The 21,031-nt window shown below is 37.6% G+C and overlaps 3 protein-coding genes and 1 long non-coding RNA gene across 5 annotated transcripts; 1 reads left to right on the forward strand and 3 right to left on the reverse strand.

The window, feature by feature from the left end:
- Nucleotides 1-2,837: 2,837 nt before the first annotated feature.
- Nucleotides 2,838-4,295, forward strand: LOC120214709 (centrin-1-like). The gene is made up of 5 exons (XM_039212537.1): nt 2,838-2,843; nt 2,931-3,047; nt 3,151-3,211; nt 3,682-3,806; nt 4,144-4,295. Exons 1-5 carry the CDS (start codon nt 2,838-2,840, stop codon nt 4,210-4,212), a joined length of 378 nt encoding a protein of 125 aa, XP_039068468.1. The 3' UTR covers nt 4,213-4,295.
- A 451-nt stretch (nt 4,296-4,746) lies between these two features.
- LOC120215582 lies at nt 4,747-6,768 on the reverse strand. Of its 2 annotated transcripts, none has more exons than XM_039213237.1 (3): nt 6,621-6,768; nt 4,919-5,897; nt 4,747-4,885 (listed from the first exon to the last, which is right to left on the reverse strand). In XM_039213237.1, the coding sequence occupies exons 2-3, from the start codon at nt 5,893-5,895 to the stop codon at nt 4,876-4,878; spliced, it is 987 nt and encodes a 328-aa protein (XP_039069168.1). In that variant the 5' UTR covers nt 5,896-5,897; nt 6,621-6,768; the 3' UTR covers nt 4,747-4,875. The 2 variants fall into 2 exon arrangements, with proteins under 2 accessions (XP_039069168.1, XP_039069161.1); XM_039213230.1 differs by having other exon boundaries at nt 4,919-5,949.
- A 7,769-nt stretch (nt 6,769-14,537) lies between these two features.
- On the reverse strand, nt 14,538-15,155 carry LOC120214409. The gene is made up of 3 exons (XR_005524862.1): nt 14,993-15,155; nt 14,790-14,905; nt 14,538-14,679 (listed from the first exon to the last, which is right to left on the reverse strand). It is a non-coding gene; the product is annotated as an uncharacterized LOC120214409 (long non-coding RNA).
- A 3,664-nt stretch (nt 15,156-18,819) lies between these two features.
- Nucleotides 18,820-20,213, reverse strand: LOC120214716 (zinc finger protein ZAT9-like). Its single transcript, XM_039212549.1, has 2 exons — nt 19,414-20,213; nt 18,820-19,372 (listed from the first exon to the last, which is right to left on the reverse strand). The coding sequence occupies exons 1-2, from the start codon at nt 20,211-20,213 to the stop codon at nt 18,820-18,822; spliced, it is 1,353 nt and encodes a 450-aa protein (XP_039068480.1).
- Between the last annotated feature and the right edge of the window lie 818 nt (nt 20,214-21,031).

Raw genomic sequence — 21,031 nt, forward strand, 5'->3', positions numbered from 1 at the left:
CTTGTTGTCTTAATGTCATATAAGCTTTCCTTTAGCTTATATAACATCCAAACTTCCATTTCCAATCTAAAAATCAAAGAAACTACCAAGGTTCAGATTTTTACCTTTACTTGCAAGCTTCACGTTGGGAGAAGGAAGAGAAGAAAATAAGGAAGAAGGAAGAAGAAATGAGAGAATTCTAGAAACCTAATGCCCACGTGGTTCTAATATAATCCCCAAGTAATATTTAATTATTTCATTTACTCAATTACTCTTTTACCCTCTTAATTCCCCTTCTTTATAATTCAATCCTACACCAAATAACTCAAATAGATCATTACACTCTTCCATCATTTTACTTAAATCACCAAATGTTGAAACTTTGCAATTTAATCACTAACCCGGCATGGAGGATGTTACACTGAACCCGCCAAAATGTGAGCATATAAACCCCAAGTCGGATCTGCAAACATAGACCCATAATAACCTCCAGGAGGGGTTATATAACTCTGTGACGGCGGCGGCGGTGGCGGTGGCGGCGGTGACGGGGTAATAAAACCAGGTGAAGGCAGCGGTGGCGACATCTAGTAATGGAAAGGCGGTGACGGCATCATATATGACTGCGATATGTAAGCCGATGGATACGGTGGCTGCTGTGAAGGTCCTGTTGGTGCAGCTGAGGATGAATCGGAAGCACCTGCTCTCCGTCCACGAGTCGGGGGACGATGATGTTGTGTCGGTGAACGTCTATGTCGACGTCGCGGAAAGGTCTGCCTCATGCATCTTCGGGAAGTAGAAACAATTTCCCGTTACTATTGAACCACTCGTAATAACCTTCAGCAACCATCAAGAGGTCAAGTAAAATGGGCTCTCTACGGGGAAGGTGCCGATGTCGATCCTCCCACAACACGACCCACGCATGATGCCTCACCAGCCAATCTGTATATGTCTTGCCGCGTCTATCTGTGCTATGCAACTCGTCCATATTGCGAGGTGCTTCCGGAATTGGTTGAAAACAACCAAAACACATCAAAGGGACTATCGCTATCCAAATATCTGATGGGCCCCTCAACTCATGTAGGATCACCGCTCTCACATCATCAATAGAATATGGCACACATTCAAACTAAAACAAATATATATAATTTTTATCAAAATAATAATCTAATTATATAACTATAATCTAAAATCAATTTTTAAACATTAAAATTCATACCTGAGTGACAACCTTCTGATCGATTAACACCTTAATTTTTTCTAAATCATCAGGTAGCTCCTGATGATTTTTCATATCAGTAGACCACCTATTCAAGAAAAATAATTTCTTATTCACTGTATAAAATTATTAATATACAAAATCAGTTTTATAATTACCTCAGGAGTAGCGGAAATACGAATGGGTTCTTGACAATAAGACATAAAAAGGGCAATCGATACCATGCCCAAGACTGCAACAGCAGGAGACATCCGCCGATAGCATTACGTCTGTAGTCAATGGCTCGACACATCTCCCTGTACAGGCAAGCCAAAACTGCCGAGCCCCAACTGAGTGATCCGACCAGATGAAAGTCGCCAAGATATTGCAACCACATACAGTGAACTTGGTTGTGCAATTTGTCCGGCATCAGCAACCATCCTATCAGCTGTAGTATGCATGCTCGTGCTTACTGTTTAACTTCATCGTCAGATACGTCATCGCTCAACTCCCGAAAATTGGCATCTAACCAATTTAACGGTATCCGTCCACCGTTAACATTTTTCGGGACACGTCCTAGACTAACCTGGCACAAAGTAGTCCAAGAACCGGAAGCTATCCCTGATATCACACCTCCATTCACTGGAAGCCCCAGGTGCATAGAAACATCCTCAAGCGTGATCGTGCACTCTCCGCACGGAAGATGAAATGTGTGGGTCTCCGGCCTCCACCGCTCTAATAAGGCAGAAATAAGGTCTGATTCTATCTTACAGTGACCCTGATATCTACCTAGGTGACCGAATCCAACCTCTACTAAATACGACATTACACGAGTAGGTATAACTAACTTAAAGTTCCTAATAAAAGGATCTAATATACGGTTTCTCTCCTAAAATATAAATAATTACATAAATTAATTTTTAAACTAATAATCATGCATTAAATAAATAAATAAATTAATTAAATTAAAACGTTAAAATGTTACCGTATCAGCAAAGTGTCGTGATATATGATTTCCATCCAACCAAAGTAGACCGCCTTCCATTTTATATTTGCAAAAAAATTAATTAAATAAAATATTAAACTATTAAAATAATTAAATAAATTACTAAAAAATACTAAATATAATAAAATATACCTTGATAAGAGAATATAAGAGTATTTGAGAGAAGTTGAGAGGATTTGGTGTTATGAAAGTGATTGAGAATGGGTGTATTTATAGGGAGGGATGAGTGTGAACGGACTAGGGTAGGTTGGTAATTAAGGGTATAGCGCGAGACAGGGGCCGCGCCTTTCTGACGCATGTTAGAATCACAGGTAAGGCGCGACCCTGCCCCTCGCTATATCCTTAATTACCAACCTGCCCCGCGCCATACACACGTGTATCCATGTCAGCATAAGGCGCGCCGCAGGGGCGCCTTACCCCAAGTGGCGCCAAATCAGCGTATAGCGCGCTGCAGGGGGCGCGCCTTACTGCTAAGGGTGTTAGATCAGAAAATATAGTCTGACCGGTGCTTGATCGGGAATATTAAATTAAAAGGATATTTTTGGAAAAAAAAAGGCCAAAATTTAAAGTATTGATGAAAGAAAATACGGAAAATAAAGTAATAATAATAAAAAGCAATTGAATAGTTCGGATCATGTTGATAACGATGATGAATTAATGAAGGTCAGTTTACATGATTAATGTGTATCTTCCATTATTATAAACATCCGGTTTTATTGCGAGGCTAAACCTTATGGGAGTCATTTTCAGGCAATTGCTCTGTCCCTTAAAGATTTTGGAGAAGTTTTAGGTGCTGTATCTACAGATGCGCAAGATGCTACTTCCGGTGAAAGAAAGGGGAATGCTCGATCGAAGAGGAAAAAATCGGTTTGTTCTGTTCCATTCTAGTGTGTGTGGTTCTCAAGGGTTGCACTATTTGCTTCCCCCTCAATTTGTATTCACTTGGTTTCCTTTCATATGTGGATCACAGTTCACCAGTCGCACGCAGATGACCGAGGATGAAATGGTCGTGCACTTCTTTCAGTTCGATGGTAATTTCTGATGCTACTCTCTCTTTCTTATGAAGGTGCACACTGTCAACAATGTAAGATTATTACTATAGAAAGATTAAAAACTATGAACCATGTGGGTTTTGCATTAGCATTGCACTTGCAGATCTAAAATTTTGTATTGGCGAGAAGAATCTCATTTGAGATTCTCAAAGCTGCTTTGCGTGTCTCATTTTGCTCATGAAAGTAGTTCCTCAAATCATCAAGAATCTGTTCTATCTCAAGAACATCTATTATTTAACATTATCATTGCACCTCAGAAGAAATTGGGGTGGTTAGCTTAGTAGGATTTTGGTCCGTTTACTCATATTGCATGTTTCCGCTCAGTCAAATTAGAATCAGAAACCTAATGCTGAACAAATCCCATTTGTATAATACTAGTCTTGTTATTGGTATTCTCTCCATTCTTGAATATGCTTTTAGTCAATGATAAAAGCATTGTTCGCTATCAGAAGCTGGAAAAGGAAGCATTTCTACGAGAGATTTACGAAGAGTAGCTATCGCACATGATTTTATATGGACAGATGAGGAGTTGACTGACATGATCCATTGCTTTGACACCGATGGCGATGGGAAGGTCAGTACATTCTTTTAGTTAGTAATATTTTCCCCAATATATAAAATATTTAAACGACCTATATGTTCAAAAATTCAATGAGCCATTCTTTGTTTGTAGTTCATCTTCTCTTGATATGTATTATATGAATAAAAGAATAATATAGAAGTAAAATTCATTCCTATGCTAGCCTAGCCAGATTCAATGTATTTCTTATAGCATTAATCATCTGTTAGCATATACTTGGCATGACTAGCTGTTTAGATTCTTGAATTTTCATCCTAGAAGTTAACCCAGATGTTGGCCTTTCAACAGTTTCTTTTTCTTGATGTATGAATTCTCACTGGTTGACCTGCAGCTAAATCTTGATGATTTCCGGAAGATTGTCAGCAGATGCAATATGTTACGAACATCTGAAAATCCGTAAACCGGATTCAAGCTTGTATGATATACCTTTCTGAACAGATTATAATCTTGTGATCAAGACTCAATACTCCCTTCTTTTTATTCTACAAGTCACTTAAAAGTTCTACTGTCAATTACAATGTACAATAGTTGTTTCTCACCCATCACACCGTCTGTACTATTTGATAAGTAGTCTATTCTACAAAAGTATACTATACAGTATACATTTGTTTCCCCGTTTTTCTTCATTTCTCCTTTCTTTTCAGCAGCTACCAAGTGTGTCGAGGAGCAAAAGGGCAACTTGGAGGTCATGTTCTACGGATGTTCCCCAATTGAATCAGACATTTGAATTTCAAAATTTGACATTTAAATTTAACGTATGTAATTGACAACGTTACCGATTGAACCTGAATTTTTAAATTAAATAAATCACGGTACTAAATTATAAAAGTTAAAAATACAAGCACTAAGGCATCATAGAATCCTTGTAAAACTGAATTTCAAATCATCTGAAACATCCAAGCATACTTGCTATTGGAATTCATATTAACATCTGTATAAAGCTATTCATGCAACTGTAAACAACATTTCTTACATGTATGTAAAATGATTGCTTAATGATGTACAACAAACAAAATGTATACATTTTATTTGATATATCAAGCTATATGACTTTTATTTCAGTTTAAGATACCGGTGGCTATTAATATCAAGCATCAGCAGAAGACTGCTGTCGCCGAGCTTGAGCTGTAAAACCAGCAAACCAAGCAACCCTCATGAGTTGCACACCAAGAATCAGTACCCACCAACAGACCATGCCCCTGATAGTGTGCATCATCCATGCCGGTGCACTGAGCTCAACCCCAAGTTTCAACCCCCTCATTAGCTGCAGCACACGGTAAGCCTCGTACACAACTGGGGTCACCAACCAGACCGGTGACTCCCAATGCCATGTCAACACCTCGGTCAACATTTGTACTGCTAGAAGCAGAATGTAGGGACCCAATAGAACTGCATATGGGATGAAAGGTAGCCGAGGCTGGAGGTAGCCCTTATGGGATCCAAACAGTATCATTAAGGGGATCGCAAGTCCGGTCAAAGTTGCAACCAAATTCCAGAACTGGTAACTCAAAGGAGGTTTGCTCTTGGAAGCTTGTGTCATGTTCTTTGATTTGGCACAATAATCTGCCATAAGGAGAAAAAGGGTGCAACCCAGATTGAAGATGAAATCAAGTCCAATCAAGGAAAGAAGGCTGACCACATTTGGGCCAATGAAAATGGTGGATATTGGCAACCACAGAGTTGGAACCATGCCTGTGCCAAGGAGAAGAGAAGGCCCGAGCAGCCACAATGGCCATTTAAGAAACTGAAACTGTGCAACAGGCTGATTGGTCGTATCTGTGAGATCTTTAGCTTTAGTCACTAAAGCCTTGTCATCATTGCTTTCAGGACGCAGAGTTTCAAATAATTCAGATGATTTATCCAAGAAGTTTTCACCAGATTTCTCAGTTAAAGTGTATGTGACGGGTGAAGGTTCCCACTGAGGAAACTTGGTGCAGCAAACAGGGGGTCGTCTGAGGTGGATATGACGGAAGGGGATCACATAAGGCACCCTTGAAGCTTTTAACAATAGTGAGCATTTGGAACGAACCTGAGGAATTTTAGTGATGAAGCTGATAGAAGGAGCTTGAGCTAGAGAAGCCATTCCTAGGTTCATAAAAGATATCTTCAGCGACAAGATGACACGGTTTTCATTTCTCTGAAAAATACATATGATTGTTGGTCGGAAAACTCGAGGCCGAACAACTTAACATCGTGGAATTATTTGTTTCCCAGTAAAGTTCTTGTAGATTCAGATATTTTCAGCAAATTCATGCATGAAATACAGTGTTCCAAAATTTCGATGTTCACACAAATGCTAAGATTTATGTCGATAGAAGTACAGCAAAGCCTGTCTTAATTGTTCACGTAATTATAGACACCACGCTAATTAGACACAAACCTCGGTCCAAGTGTCGGCATCTATAGTAAAGAGGCTCTTTTTAACACCTAAAAGCTAATTACAAGTATAGCAAAGCAATATCTTCCCAGCAAACTCAAATCTCAAAGCCAGCAGCATAACCAAATGCAATCTTCATTTACCGAAAACCAACTAACAATTCATTCATTCGTGGTTCTATGAACAATTTTAAAATTGGGTCCTCCACAGATTTCCTAAATACCAATGTAAACGTTGTTCAAAATCCTCGAGTTAAACCAAAATAGCACCCATATCACAAAATGAAACAAACCACAACTACACCACAAAGTAAAACCCAGTGTTCATCATGCAAATTAATATAATAAAAACCCCAGGAATTCACATATTAGGGTTGGCAACTGGTAAATATTAAAAGCTCGTTTGGTTAGTACTAGTTAATCACGATTTACCTTGTTTCCGGAGAAAGATATTGCTTTGCTGAAATGGGTAAAAATTCTACAAACCCGACAATGAAAACTCTTGTAAAGTATCCTCTAATCAAACACTCGTCTTCCTATGTTTATTTAGGGAGGTGGACAGGACAGGCAAAGGAATCAGAATCAGAATCAGAGCAGATTGGATGTGAGGCCAGGCGTTGGTTTGTAATATAACACGGGCTACCCAGCCTCTGCCAGACTTTTGTTTCTCTTTGAGTTGGGTTGGATTTTAGCAAGGTCCAAATTTACATGTTTTCAAGTTCGAGGCCACTATGGGCTTAGTTCAGAACCAGCAAACGTAACAAAAATAAGGGTAAAATACACCCCAGATCATTAAAATATATGTTTAGTAACAAAAAAGACACTTGTTTTTAAAAGTTACAAACATGTCATTCAATTAAAATAATTACAAGCATGACACTAACACTTAAATGTTAGATGTAATAGTGATGTGATATGATATAATAGATCAAAAATACATCGGAGTTCATTTATGTTCTGTGATCAGACAGTGGGGATAAATCGAGAGGCGGCAGAGAAAAATGTCGGTAAGTAGAGCTGCCCCTCCTCTCCTAATATCTTGCATGCTCAGTAGAGCCGCCACCACTGTGTTCCTGAAAATCCATTTCCCTGCTACCGTGGGGATGGTTGGATGACTCACTTGAGTTGACTCACTATACATGCTATAGCAATTACTATTATTATATATGTTCATGGGTCTATGATACAAAAAAAAAATCATTATAAGCTTCCAGTAATCAAACTTATGCCGGATGATAAAGTCTTCACCTTGTTCCATGAAAGAACATTAAACAGCTCGTCAATCTCATTGTTCAACAAGCACACAAATTCAGCCCCGGCATCCGCCTTTCTGTACTAGAGAGACTCCGCCGAAGAAATCAGTCGAACGAGCTTTCTCAGCTATTAGTAAGACAAGAACTTGTTCCGCCAAGCCGGTAGTGTTTCCTTAATTTGCTGCTTTAATCTCTTCGTGAACTTCATACTCAAAGAGACACCCAAAAATCGAATGAAGATAGAGACTCTGGAATTGTTAAAAGAGAAGGAATTGGAGGAGGCGAATGGGTGGATGGTTTTAGAAGCAAGAGTAATATAATATCGAAGAGCATATGCTTGGCGTGATGATGTGAAGAGTTTGAGAAGGTATAATAAGAGTCGTTGAGATGAGAGAATTCCTAAGCATATTCGTTCGTCATTGTATTAAAATTCATGCCAAAACACTCTTAAAAAACTACAGAAACTATAAGGTTGTTTCTATAGACGTGAGCATTTTGCATCAATCAAGGTGGAGAACTATAAGGATAAATGAAATGGGTCCTCCTAGGATGCCGCGCTGTCTGCATTGGTGGGGCTATGGCAAATATGAGTGGAAGGTTGTTAAGACAAGAACTTAAGCCGATAACAATTATTAGGGGTTTTATATTAGATGAAAAAACTTAATTATTTTACTACTTCCAAACTAAAAAAAATAGTTTGCCTTTAAAACCAATATGTGAACCAAGAGTCCAAGACTGTCCGTTTGCGATCACAAAATCGCATGTCAAAAGCAACAAGAAAGAGGAAGTGGCGAGTATGGATCTCTCCCGTCATACAACGCCCATCCCAACACTCCTACAAAACTGGCAGACCTCACAACCACCAGTCCGTTTTTAGACCTGCCAATTAGTGGCCTTCTTTGTCGATCTCTAGTTTACATACATGCCACCAGCCTCGGCTGACAACACAGCTTGCACAAGTCCCCCTCTCATTGTTAATGCCATTAGCCAATTCTATGAGGCTCTTGCTGTTGGGGAAAACGGGTTATTTCCCACACGAACGTAGTTTTAAAATTAACCTAAAATGTCAAGATTAAAACCACCAAAGGTTGCACAACGGATAAACCTGTCAAACTATTGAATATTGAAACACAATAGAAAAGAACCGAATAAAAAACAATAAAGGAGAGAACACACCAAATTTACGAGGTTCGACGAGAATATCGTCTACTCCTGGGCACCACATCGGATGATAACTTCACTATATCGCCAATATTACAACAAATGGAATTCTTTAGAATTCCCAAAGTGGGAGAATGAAGAATACAAGAGGAAGAGAGAACTTGTTTTTGGGATGATTTCTAATGGAAATACTTAGGCCTATTTATAGTTGAGTTTCAAGAACAATATGTTCAAAGTCTGGCCACCTACCAAAAATTTTCCAATGTGTACAAGTTAGCCACAAAATATGAAATTCACATGTTCAAAGTTTGGTCACCAACCAAGATGAAATTTCCAATAAGTTGGCCACAAACCAAGATGAAATTTCCAACTTGTCAACTTAATTTCTAGACAAATCTAACAAATCTCCACCTTGGCTTGAAATTACCAAGCCTACTCAACTTCTTCAACTCCCCAAATTTGTAGTGCCTCTAATTGCGCTCACAAGCACCACACACCCGAAGGTGTTCATACTTTCAGGATGTTAATCAAGTTCAAACAATGATTGAACTTGATTACTGTTACCACCTTGGTCATCATATCTGCAGGATTTTCTGATGTCGCAATTTTCTGAAGTAGAATCTTTCCTTCTTCAAAGATCTCCTGCACAAAGTGATACCTCACGTCGATATGCTTAGTCCTTGAATGGTAGACTTGATTTTTCGCTAAGTGAATAGTGCTCTGACTGTCACAATAGAGACTAATGTGACTTTGAACAACTCCCAAGTCTTCCATCAACCCGTTAAGCCAAATTGCTTCCTTTACAGCCTCTGAAACTGCCATGTATTCTGCCTCTGTAGTAGACAAGGCCACCGTAGATTGCAATGTAGACTTCCAACTTACTGGGGCTTTAGCAAGAGTAAACAAATACCAGTAGTTGATCGACGCTTATCCAAATCACCAGCATAATCGGAATCAACATATCCAACCATACACTGACCAAGTGCTTCATCATGTTCAAAAACTAAACCAACATCCACGGTTTGTTGGAGATACCATAGAATCCATTTCACAAGTTGCCAATATCCTTATCCAGGATCATGCATGTACCTGCTCACAACTACAACTGCTTGTGAAATGTCAGGACGCGTACACACCATTACATACATCAAGCTCCCAACTGCATTAGCATATGGAACTTTTGCCATATACACTCATTCTTCGTTAGTTTTAGGAGATAATTGAGAACTAAGTTTCAAATGAGAAGCCAATGGGATACTTACATGTTTATTATTTTCATTCATGCCAAAACATTGTAATGCCTTTCTCAGATACTGCTTCTGTGTTAAATAAAGCTTCCCTCTCTGTCTATCTCTGCTTATCTCCATACCAAGAATCTTCTTGGCCTCACCTAGATCTTTCATCTCAAACTCTTGATTCAACTAAGCCTTTAATTTGTCTATCTCCTTTTGACTCTTCGAAGCGATCAACATATCGTCAACGTACAAGAGAAGATAAATGAAAGATCCATCTTTGAGTTTTTGCAAATACACACAATGATCATATTTGCTTCTAGTATACTTTTGCCTCCTCATAAAGCTATCAAATCATTTGTACCACTGCCTCGGAGATTGCTTCAATCCATATAGCGATTTGTTTAGCTTACAAACCCATTTCTCACAACCACCATCTTTGTATCCTTCTGGCTGTGTCATATAGATCTCCTTTTCTAAATCACCGTGCAAGAAAGCCGTCTTTACATCAAGTTGAGCTAGCTCCAAATTCAACTGTGCTACCAAGGCCAACAATATTCTAATGGAGGAATGCTTCACAACAGGGGAAAATACTTCATTGTAGTCGATTCCCTCCTTTTGAGCGTAGCCTTTAGCTACCAACCGTGCCTTGTAGCGAACATCTTTCTTGTTATGAGATCCATCTTTCTTTACAAATACCCACTTGCATCGAATGACTCTTTTACCTTTCGGTAATTGTGCCAGTTTCCAAATGTCGTTCTTTTGGAGAGATTGCATTTCTTCATCCATGACACTTTTCCACTTATCACTTTCCAAGCTTTGTATTGCTTCTTGGTAAGTGATAGGGATATCATCATCAACAACTGGAAGAGCATAGGCCACCATATCAACAAATCGAGCAGGTCTACGAATTTCTCTCCTTGGCCTTGTAACTGCAAGTGTTTCTGGTGTCTCCAATGGTTCTTGGGGTTGAACCTCTTCATCTTCTGATTCTTCTATTGGAGTTGAAGAATCAGCTGCATCAACTTCTGGGATCATCATCTGCTGAAACTCCACCTGTTTTGGAGTATGCTCCACCTGCTGCGGAGTACTACTTGTCTGGACAGCTTCACTTGTTACCTTCTTTACTAGGGCAGATTCATCAAAGGTAACATCTCTGCTACAAATTATCTTCTTGGTGTCTAAACACCAAAGGCGGAATCCCTTCACTCCATGGGTGATTCCCATAAAGAGAGCCTTCTTTACTCTCGGATCAAGCTTGGATTCCTTCACATGATAATAAGCAGTGGATCCAAATACATGTAAGGAATCATAATCAGTAGCAGGTTTTCCAGACCATACCTCCAATGGTGTTTTTCCTCCTATCACTGATGACGGCAGACAATTAATGAGATGGCCAGCATATGTCACAGCCTCAGCCCAAAATGCCTTGCCTAACTCAACATTAGACAACATACATCGAACTTTCTCCAATAGTGTTTGATTCATACGCTCTGCCACCCCATTCTGTTGTGGTGTATGTCTAACAGTGAAGTGTCGAACAATACCATACTCATGGCAAACGTCAAAGAATGGGTCACTTTTATATTCCCCTCCATTGTCCGTCCTAAGACGTTTGATCTTTCTACCAGTCTGGTTCTCGATCATATTTTTCCATTTCAGGAAAATTTGAAGTACTTCATCTTTAGACTTCATCGGATACACCCAAACTCTTCTGGAAAAGTCATCTACAAAAGTTACAAAATAATGGTTTCCTCCCAAAGATGATGTCTTTGAAGGACCCCATACATCTGAGTGAATATAATCTACAATACCTTTTGTATTATGTATAGTGGTGCCAAACTTCACTCTCTTCTGCTTTCCCAGAACACAATGCTCGCAAAAGTTCAATTTGCAAGCCTTTGCACCTTTCAACAATCTTTTCTTTGCCAGAATTTGCAAGGATTTCTCTCCAGCATGTCCTAACCGCATATGCCACAACTGGGTTGCGTCCAAATCATCACCTCCGGAAGTTGTTGCAACTGCTCCAATAATTGTACTACCTTGGTAGTAATACAAATTATTTTTCCTGATGCCCTTCATCATCACAAGTGCGTCATATGTGACTTTTAAAACTTCATCTCTCATAGTGACTACTGAGCCTTTGGATTCTAAGGCTCCCAACGAGATGAGATTTTTCTTCAAACTGGGCACGTATCGGACATCCGTCAGAACTCTGGTTGATCTATCTTGATTCTTCAATCGAATTAAACCTATCCCAACAGTTTTACAGGCATTGTCATTGCCCATATAAACAACTCTTGCATTTAGTTCCACTAAATCGGAGAACCACTCCCGATTAGGGGACATATGATAGGTGCAACCCGAATCTAATATCCACTCATCGGAATGGAATGTTGTTGATGAAGCAACCAATGATATGTCAGAGTCATGTGCATCATGCTCTGCAACACATGCATCTGGAGCAGCTTTTCCTTTCTTCTTCAGCTTCGGACAATCTTTCTTCCAATGGCCTTTCTCATGACAAAAGACACATTCATCTTTTCCCAGTCTGGACTTCAACTTTTATCTCCCTCTCCACTTTGGCTTTTGACTTTTCGAGCGACCTCTTGCCACCATGGTCTCCGCTGCTTCGTACTTGCTCTCCTTCTTGGTTTTCTTCCTGAGTTCATAACTATACAAAACAACAGTTACATCTTTAAGGGTAACATTATCATTACCATGAAGTAACGTTGTCTCAAGGTGCTCAAATTCATCTGGAAGAGATGACAACAACATCAAAGCCAAATCTTCATCTTTGAAGGTTTCATCCATGCCCAATAAGTCTTCCACTAGCTCATTGAACGCAGTGATGTGTTCATTCATACTGGTGCCTGGTTGATAATCAAATCTGAACAATCTTTTCTTATGTGGAGACGATTCTGAGAGCTTTACTTCAGGAATTTTTCCTCCAAAGCTTTCCACATCTTACTTGCAGAAGTCTCGTTCTTGTAGCCATACTTCTGCTCCCTGGAAAGGCAAGATCGAATCGTGCTGCACTCAAACGATTTATTGTTCCCCATTCTTTCTCCTCCATATATTCGGGCTTTTCTTCCTCAATGGCGATGTCTAGACCTTGTTGGAATAAAGCATCTAACACCTCGCCTTGCCATATGCCAAAATGACCGGATCCATCGAAAAACTCCACCGAGAAATTTACATTTGACATCACCCTCCTCACCGGTCCAGATGAAGAGCTTGATGTCTCAACTGATCCGTATTTTGACATTTTAATTCTAACGAACAATATTCAATATCACGAACTGTATTTTTTCAGCAACGGAACACCAGGATAACCTCAACCGAAGCTCTGATACCAATTATTGGGGAAAACGGGTTATTTCCCACACGAACTTAGTTTTAAAATTGACCTAAAATGTCAAGATTAAAACCACCAAAGGTTGCACAGCGGATAAACCTGTCAAACTATTGAATATTGAAACACAATGGAAAAGAACTGAATAAAAAACAATAAAGGAGAGAACACACCAAATTTACGAGGTTCGACGAGAATATCGTCTACTCCTCGGGCACCACACCGGATGATAACTTCACTATATCGCCAATATTACAACAAATTGAATTCTTTGGAATTCCCAAAATGGGAGAATGAAGAATACAAGAGGAAGAGAGAACTTGTTTTTGGGATGATTTCTAATAGAAATACTTTGGCCTATTTATAGTTGAGTTTCAAGAACAATATGTTCAAAGTTTGGCCACCTACCAAAGAATTTTCTAATGTGTACAAGTTAGCCACCAAATATGAAATTCACATGTTCAAAGTTTGACCACCAACCAAGATGAAATTTCCAATAAGTTGGCCACCAACCAAGATGAAATTTCCAACTTGTCAACTTAATTTCTAGACAAATCTAACACTTGCATCACTTTGCTTGCACTCTGCGTATTTTTCTGTGAGGGTCTTTTATTCACTACTGGTAACCAGTCTCGTAAAGGTGGCTTCACCATGTCAGGATCCATTCGTTCGAAGATTCATTTCATGAAGAAAATAGGCTGCCAGATTGAGTGAGTACCTTCGTACGGATAATGGCATCTGATAGAATGAACAATGTTTTGTTCGGTTGGCAGGACAGAGTTCAGATGCTAACTGCGGCAAATGGCACCACAATCAGCTCAGCTCCAAACTAACAACTTCACACAACATTCCGTTTTGTCATCCTGAAATACAAAAGCCAAAATAACTCAAGTAAACCAAATAATACAACAGAGCGTTAACAAATGAAAAAGCATAAGCAGAGTCACATAAGTTATTCTTTATCACCTACAGAGACGAATTTTCGTGATAGATTCAAATCTCCAAACATAAAAATAGAAATCCTGCACAAAGGAATAAACAAGATAGCATGTTGCTAATGCAATATTTCACGTTGAAAAAGGCAGCCTAATTGCCCAAAGTCCAAATAGTAAACACACTCCCCGCAAGCAATCACCATTGCTCACTCAAAGAAATGCATCAAAAGTTGAAGTATGCACACAGATTTAACACTAGATTAATAGTAGAAGGCAGCAAGGTAAATACTAAGTTCCTTAATTGAACTTAGAATTGCCACCAAGAACATAAAATTCAAAATTGATCGCATGATGTACTATCAGAATTTTGCCATTTTTTATTGTAAAAGATCTTCAAAATAATAGTGCCTACTTACATATTCACCCTTTCATTTTTACTTCGAACCATAAAGTAGCACAATCAATTTTGAACTAAATCGGAGCATCCTTTACTTGGAATGATCAATTGCAAGATTGGCTGTGCATCACACCAAAAGTTGATTGAGGCTATAATATCTGGCCACAAACATCAAAACTTGCTTGAAGAATCTAGAATTTAGAAGTTACAAATAATTAATGCAAAGGAAAAAATCAGAAATAAAAATCACAATGAAACACTTCCATACCTCTGAGCCAAACTATGGGTTGGCATAATAGAAAAATGATCAACATGGAGCACATTCCAAAGGGAGTTTCAGTAAATAATCAAGACCCAATGCTCCCATTGGGGTGAGGACTTCAGCTTTATATCAATAATGTCACCATAAGAATATTTCTGACAATCCTAAATTAAATCTAACTAAGCAATATATCATGGGAAAATGAATACCTTTAGTGAAGATTCCTCAAACTAAGCCACTATGATAAAGTGATACTTGGGATGATTTTTTGAAGCAATCTACATGGTGGGTTACATGATGAATCAGTGTTACTTGATAGGCAACTAAGCTCATCCTCCAAAATAGAATAGGCTTCTGAAAATGCCTGGATTACAAAATATTATTTATACAAGACACAGGAGAAATGTCAGTGATCACATAAATGCATTTCCAAAGCACTTTCACAGTTACTACATCCTATATTCAAACAGTAGCATATTAATGCTACCAGAAAGATTAAGCTCACAGAGTTAGGGCTTAGCAATGTACGATAATTTATGTTAATATCTTGTATCTTACACATCCCAGAGTAGTAAGCTAAGCTTTTACTTGCTAAATGTGTCAAATATCTTCCAAAAATTCTCTGGAAGTCTTGCTAGTAGTTTCTAAAAGGCAATTAAGTGCCTTAATTGCAAAGATAACCACACGGCAATCCACTGATTCTTTGTTACCAAGCAGGGTAAACAAGTATAATTTGCCTGCCTCCGCCTTCAAAGAAACATTTAATTAATAAAATCCTTGAAAGAAACAATTCAACATTATGAACAGTGTCAACACTTGGAAGCTAAAGCAAATTTATACGGCCTGTCAATAGTAAACGTAAAGATACCCTGTCATGCCACAGAAGTTCCATGTCGACAGCTAATAAAAAAAAATACTAACCTCCCCTAAGAACCGCCTTAATTGTTTCATCGTCACGCAGAAATCTCCCCTAACCTCCCCTAAGAACCTCCCCTGTCAAAGAAATATTAACTGTTTGATCATATTCTTGCAATTGCTTCTTGTTCTCGACAAGTTTTCAAAAATGAAGATCAAAATTTTGGAAAATTCATGCATTTTAGTTTTGTTTTACTTTATAGCAGGGATTTAAATAGTGATCCGTGATCGCAATAGCGCCCGCGAAATAACGGTAACGGTGTCCTCTACGACCGTTTGTTATTGTATGACTGTGATACCCACAAACCTTGCAATACCGCTCGTTATATTTGCAATCGCAACAAACTCGACCGTAACCAGCATTTGAATCCTTGCTTTATTGTTGGTAAGAGGGGAAAAAAGCAAACATGTTGAATACTCTAGTTAAAAGAATCTGTTGGTGGTAATTTGTTTGTATACACTTTCTTGTCTTGCTTTAAGTGGAATATTTACTATGACTGGAGATGAGCTCCCATGTTTTGATGCCTCCACTTCGATTCTTCCACCTGATGCGTCTACCATTACTATTGCCCAGGAATGGACTAGGTGGAATTAGGACAATCACCTCTAAAATTTAAAATCATCATATATTTTAATTTTTTTCAATGAATTTTCTATTGAAAATATGTTTTTATCTCCTAAAATTTTGTAAATTCAAGTTCACCTCTACTGACATAAAATTCTGCATCCATCCCTACCGCTTATAACTCTTGATATAGCTTCTTACCATGGTGTCATTGTGGCATCTGAAATTGAGATTCTCAGAAAAAAGTTCACGGTCAGTTTAGTTGACAACCTCTTTCAAAAATCTAGAGTAGATGAGCTTATAAATCAGAAGATCTTGGATTACGGTAGAGTATCGGTCAACACTGAAATTATAGTTGTTAGAGGGATGAAGCTTGCTTGCTTGCTTGTCGACCGCTGGTTTCAATCTTACGAAAAACAAAAAAGAGGCAGCCTACTAATCCTTGTATTGGCATCTAATTTTATTGTCAATTCAGGTTGTATTGAACTATAAGATTCTGTTGGTAATTGAAAAGAAAACATTGATTGAATTCAATATGTGAGTTTAGAAAATTTTACATTTGAGGCTTTGGATGCATCTTTATGCAGATAAGCTTTATATAAAGATCTTGTGTTAGCTTGGGTTCCTAGAAAAATCAGTCAACCCTTGCGAGGAATTCACGATTTTTCTCTTAATTCTTTTGCGAAGTATGAAAAGTCATTGTTGTTGTCAAGATGTTTGACCAAGAGTTTAACCTAGTTTTGAGAAGGATCTTTGTTAACGTTGTCAGATAAGCAGTTAAAGACCACATAAGCTTTTCATCCCTCACTTTAATAGCTATTAACGTTGAAGGATCGATTTGTTATAAATCAATAATATTAGTGACCATTTCGTTAGTTTTTAAATTTCAGTTGAAAAAACAAAAATTTACTTAAACATTAGTTTTCTTTTGTGTAGTTTACCCTTATTTCATATGTTACTTAAAGTTACGACTTAATATAATAGTTGTCTTTCAAAAAAATAATATAATAATTGTTATGTCATAATTACTAAATTTTAATTCGCATAAATGAATAAAATTAGTTTAGATACTCGGGATGGGGAATATTTGACGTTTCAATACTAATATAGTTTTGTCGATGCATGCTCCTGAGTATTTAATTTTAGGGGACAAAGTACACAAATAGTTTTTGATTAGATGTATTATTTTATTAAGTATTTTGATTATTGAAAGTTATCAAATGATTTCTGATTATAAAATGTTACTTTATTTAGTCTTTTGACTATTAAAATTACAAAATAGTAACTAGGTTATTCATTATGTTCCAAACTCATCATTTTATGTTAGAAAATTGATGATTGTCTAAGTTAGACGTTAATATAATAACTTAGATATGATAATCGTTTGGGATTCTAGAATCAAATATTATCATATCACAGTCAGTAGGTTACCGTTTAACTTAGAATATTACCATTTTTTAAATGAAAAAAATGAGAGTTTGAAACATAACATAACGAATAGTCGAGTGGTTATTTTATAACTTTTAATAGTCGAGTGATTTAATAAAACAATACCTTATATCATTGGACAATTTGTGTATTTTATCCTTATTTTCATTATCAATGTAATTTTGTAAGGAATAATACTCTTGATTTTAGTAATTAACATAATGCTTTTGGCTCTTTTAATTTTGCAAACTAATAAATAAATTATTATTATTTTATTAATCTTTGGTAAGTACAAGGTAATATCTACTCAAAGATAACTTTCGATAATAAACTTTCGATATTAAACTTTCATTTTCTGATATTTATTGTACTCGAACCTAAAACCTCGTAAATAATAACAACTTTTTTACCATTAATATCTCTCTGTTTGTACAATAAACAAATAATTTAAATATATCGCTGTAAAAAAAGACTGTATATTGATTTGTGAGATGTATGACAAGGCAGGCGTGGTTGGATGGGTATAACAAATCTACTATACTCTACTAGCTTGGAATTTGACTCTTCTTCTATCTCCTTCTCACAAGTTCCAAATTGCCAAATTAAGAGATACAATAAACAGAATTTTGCTCAACCCAGTAGGCTCTTTATTATTTTAAAAATAAATTTGTAACATTAACTTGGTGTAACCCTGTAATATATTTAGTTGAATTAAAATTAAAATTATATCCCTGCAATTGCATCAAATTAAAGTTTCTTCACCATGCCAATAAATGTTGGGTGGATGCAGTGGTACCACACATTACACTCCAAAAAAATGATGTTCAAACCTTGAAAACACATAGTAGGAAATGGCAGCCACAAGTTTTAAACAAAGACCATAAAATTTAGACATGAAGTATACAAAACAAAATTCCTTTATCAAATTGAATATTTAAACAAAAATGTATGTATAGGAATGAACAATAACACTAATTTACTAAATAAATATAATATTTTTGTAAGGATCCAAATTAATTTAACATGTGAATACATATAAACATTATACACCAAGGGCTTTTTAAAAATTAGTTCTTGGGATTAATCCCCCCTCTAGGGCTCCAAGTATTATGTGATTGAATCACGAAACTAAGGGTCAGAACAAACATTAGTAGTTGAAACGATCCCAACTTGCAGCCATGGAAGTGAGCTTGCACTCATATTGATGTCCTTTAGTTCACTTAGTTTTGCTAACATTATCGTACTGCCAGTTTTGTCTTCTTCATCTTGGTTAGAAACATTACAGAGATTGTTCTTAATCGCATCATTGCTGTTATTATTGTCAACATGCAGTTGCTGCAGATTATCTTCCTTTTCTTTGCCAATCCAAGGCTGCAAATAGATTTTTGTTGAAACATCAAAACTCGATCGATCAATGCAGTTCCTTGGGGCAGGAAGATTGAGGTCAAGCTTAAGATCAAGTTTCTCAGAATCACCAATAAAACTTGATCTATGGGTTTGCTGAATTTTCTTTATGTTGTCTTGATACCGTTGAAACTTAATTAACGAGGGAGTGTGATCAGCAGGTGGATTCGACGTTATCAAATGACATCTTTTATGTCCTCCTAATGCTTGTCCAGACGAAAATACCCGATGACATATCGAACATTCGTGTACTTTTGATTTTGTTTTGGATGTCGAGGCCAATGTATGGACTCGAAAAGTCGGCATAGATCTGCGACAAAAAACTCGGTGTAATCGTGGTCGGCTAAACTATCGTCTCTACCGTTATGATCATTATCGAGCCGCGCTGCGAAACATCCCTTAACTTTCTTATGACTAGCTCTATGTCCACCCAATGCTTGATGGGAATTGAACACTTTCTTGCATGCTTTGCACTCGAACGCCCCTTTTGCTACACCTTTGGCCTTATCCATAGGTACGTTAGGCCTATATGAAATGGCAGTAACGAAATCCATCGTGTTTCTTGTCTCTTCTTCTTTGCTAGCCGAAGTACAAGACTCTTCAGGCTCGTTAACAAGAGGAAGTACAACGGTTGATTTGGATAGCATCATCAAGCAATTGGCAACATCTTCCTCTACGCTCGACGGACAATCGGAGACCAACGATCTTTTCCTCTTAGACAAATAACCCGAGCCATTAGTCATCGCAACATCGTCGTTGCCTTCCAACCTTTGCAACGAACCAGGCAATTCAGCATCCTTAGAGCTGCATTTACCGTGCTCGAGTAAAGATTTCCATGAAAAGAACTCCTTGCCACAATTCTCACAAACCCTACAGCTCTTCAAACGATTAGGGTTTGTTCTTAACCCATACATGCGTTTGTTGCTCGACGGCACGATGTTCGTTCCCGACTTGCTTCTCCAATCACTTGCAGTGTCGTCGTCTTCGATGTACCGGCTCTCGTCTCCGATTCCATGCGACCTCATGTGCCCACCAAGCGCTCTCCCACATCCGAAACGTTTGTTGCAGATTTTGCAAAAGTATTTGAGCTCAGATTGTTGATCCACTATAAAAGCCATAGAAATATACAATCAAAAAGGGGGGGAAATCTGGGAATTAAATGATATGATGAAGTGAAAGAAAAGAAGGGTGAGCAGTTTGTTCTTGTATAGTGAAAGGGTTGTATGGTGAAAAATTAAGGGGACAATAGTCCTAGTTTTTAGTAGGAGTAATGGATTGGTTTAATAATTTTTGTGGATGGAAAACATATATGGATTAGAAAAAGAAGAGAGCTAAATGGGTAGGAGAGCTGAGGTTTGAAGAGTGAAGGTGACTAGGTGGTGACAAGTGGTAGGAGAAGGGAGAGAGTTTAGAGACTTTTTCTCCGCCTTTGTGGTGGATCGTTAGTGGCGCCGCCGGTCAAACACCAATAAAAATATTACAAAAAACCAACGGAGTTCCGTACAACCAGTGAGTGTTGAGTGTTGAATTTAATTTTTTGCGTCTCTGCTAACATCTAAAGAGAGAGAAAGAGTGGTTCAAATTTCAAGCTTCAAACACATGCCTTCAACTCCAAGCCAACAAAACTTAACCCCATTTCTGCTTTCTTATTCTCCTCGTCTGTCGGTTGGTTCAATCTGCTTTTCCACAGAGTTTAAAACGTTTTTCATCTCATTATTTTATTATTTTTAGCATAATTATTTAATGTATTTAGTTTTCGAGGTTTTTAATTTCACAAGTAAATTAAGAAGTCGTCACGTTTCATTAAATGATATTTAAAAATTAAAAAACAAACGAATCAAGTCGGAGAAAGAGGGAGAATTTCAAACAAAGGTACATAATAAGTGAGCTTTGCTCTAATCAGACAATATTATTAATGTTAGAGTTTTATATTTTA

This window comes from Hibiscus syriacus, unplaced genomic scaffold (genome assembly GCF_006381635.1).
Source record: "Hibiscus syriacus cultivar Baekdansim isolate YM2019G1 unplaced genomic scaffold, ASM638163v2 tig00000764_pilon, whole genome shotgun sequence".
In the NCBI taxonomy this organism is placed as follows: Eukaryota; Viridiplantae; Streptophyta; class Magnoliopsida; order Malvales; family Malvaceae; genus Hibiscus; species Hibiscus syriacus.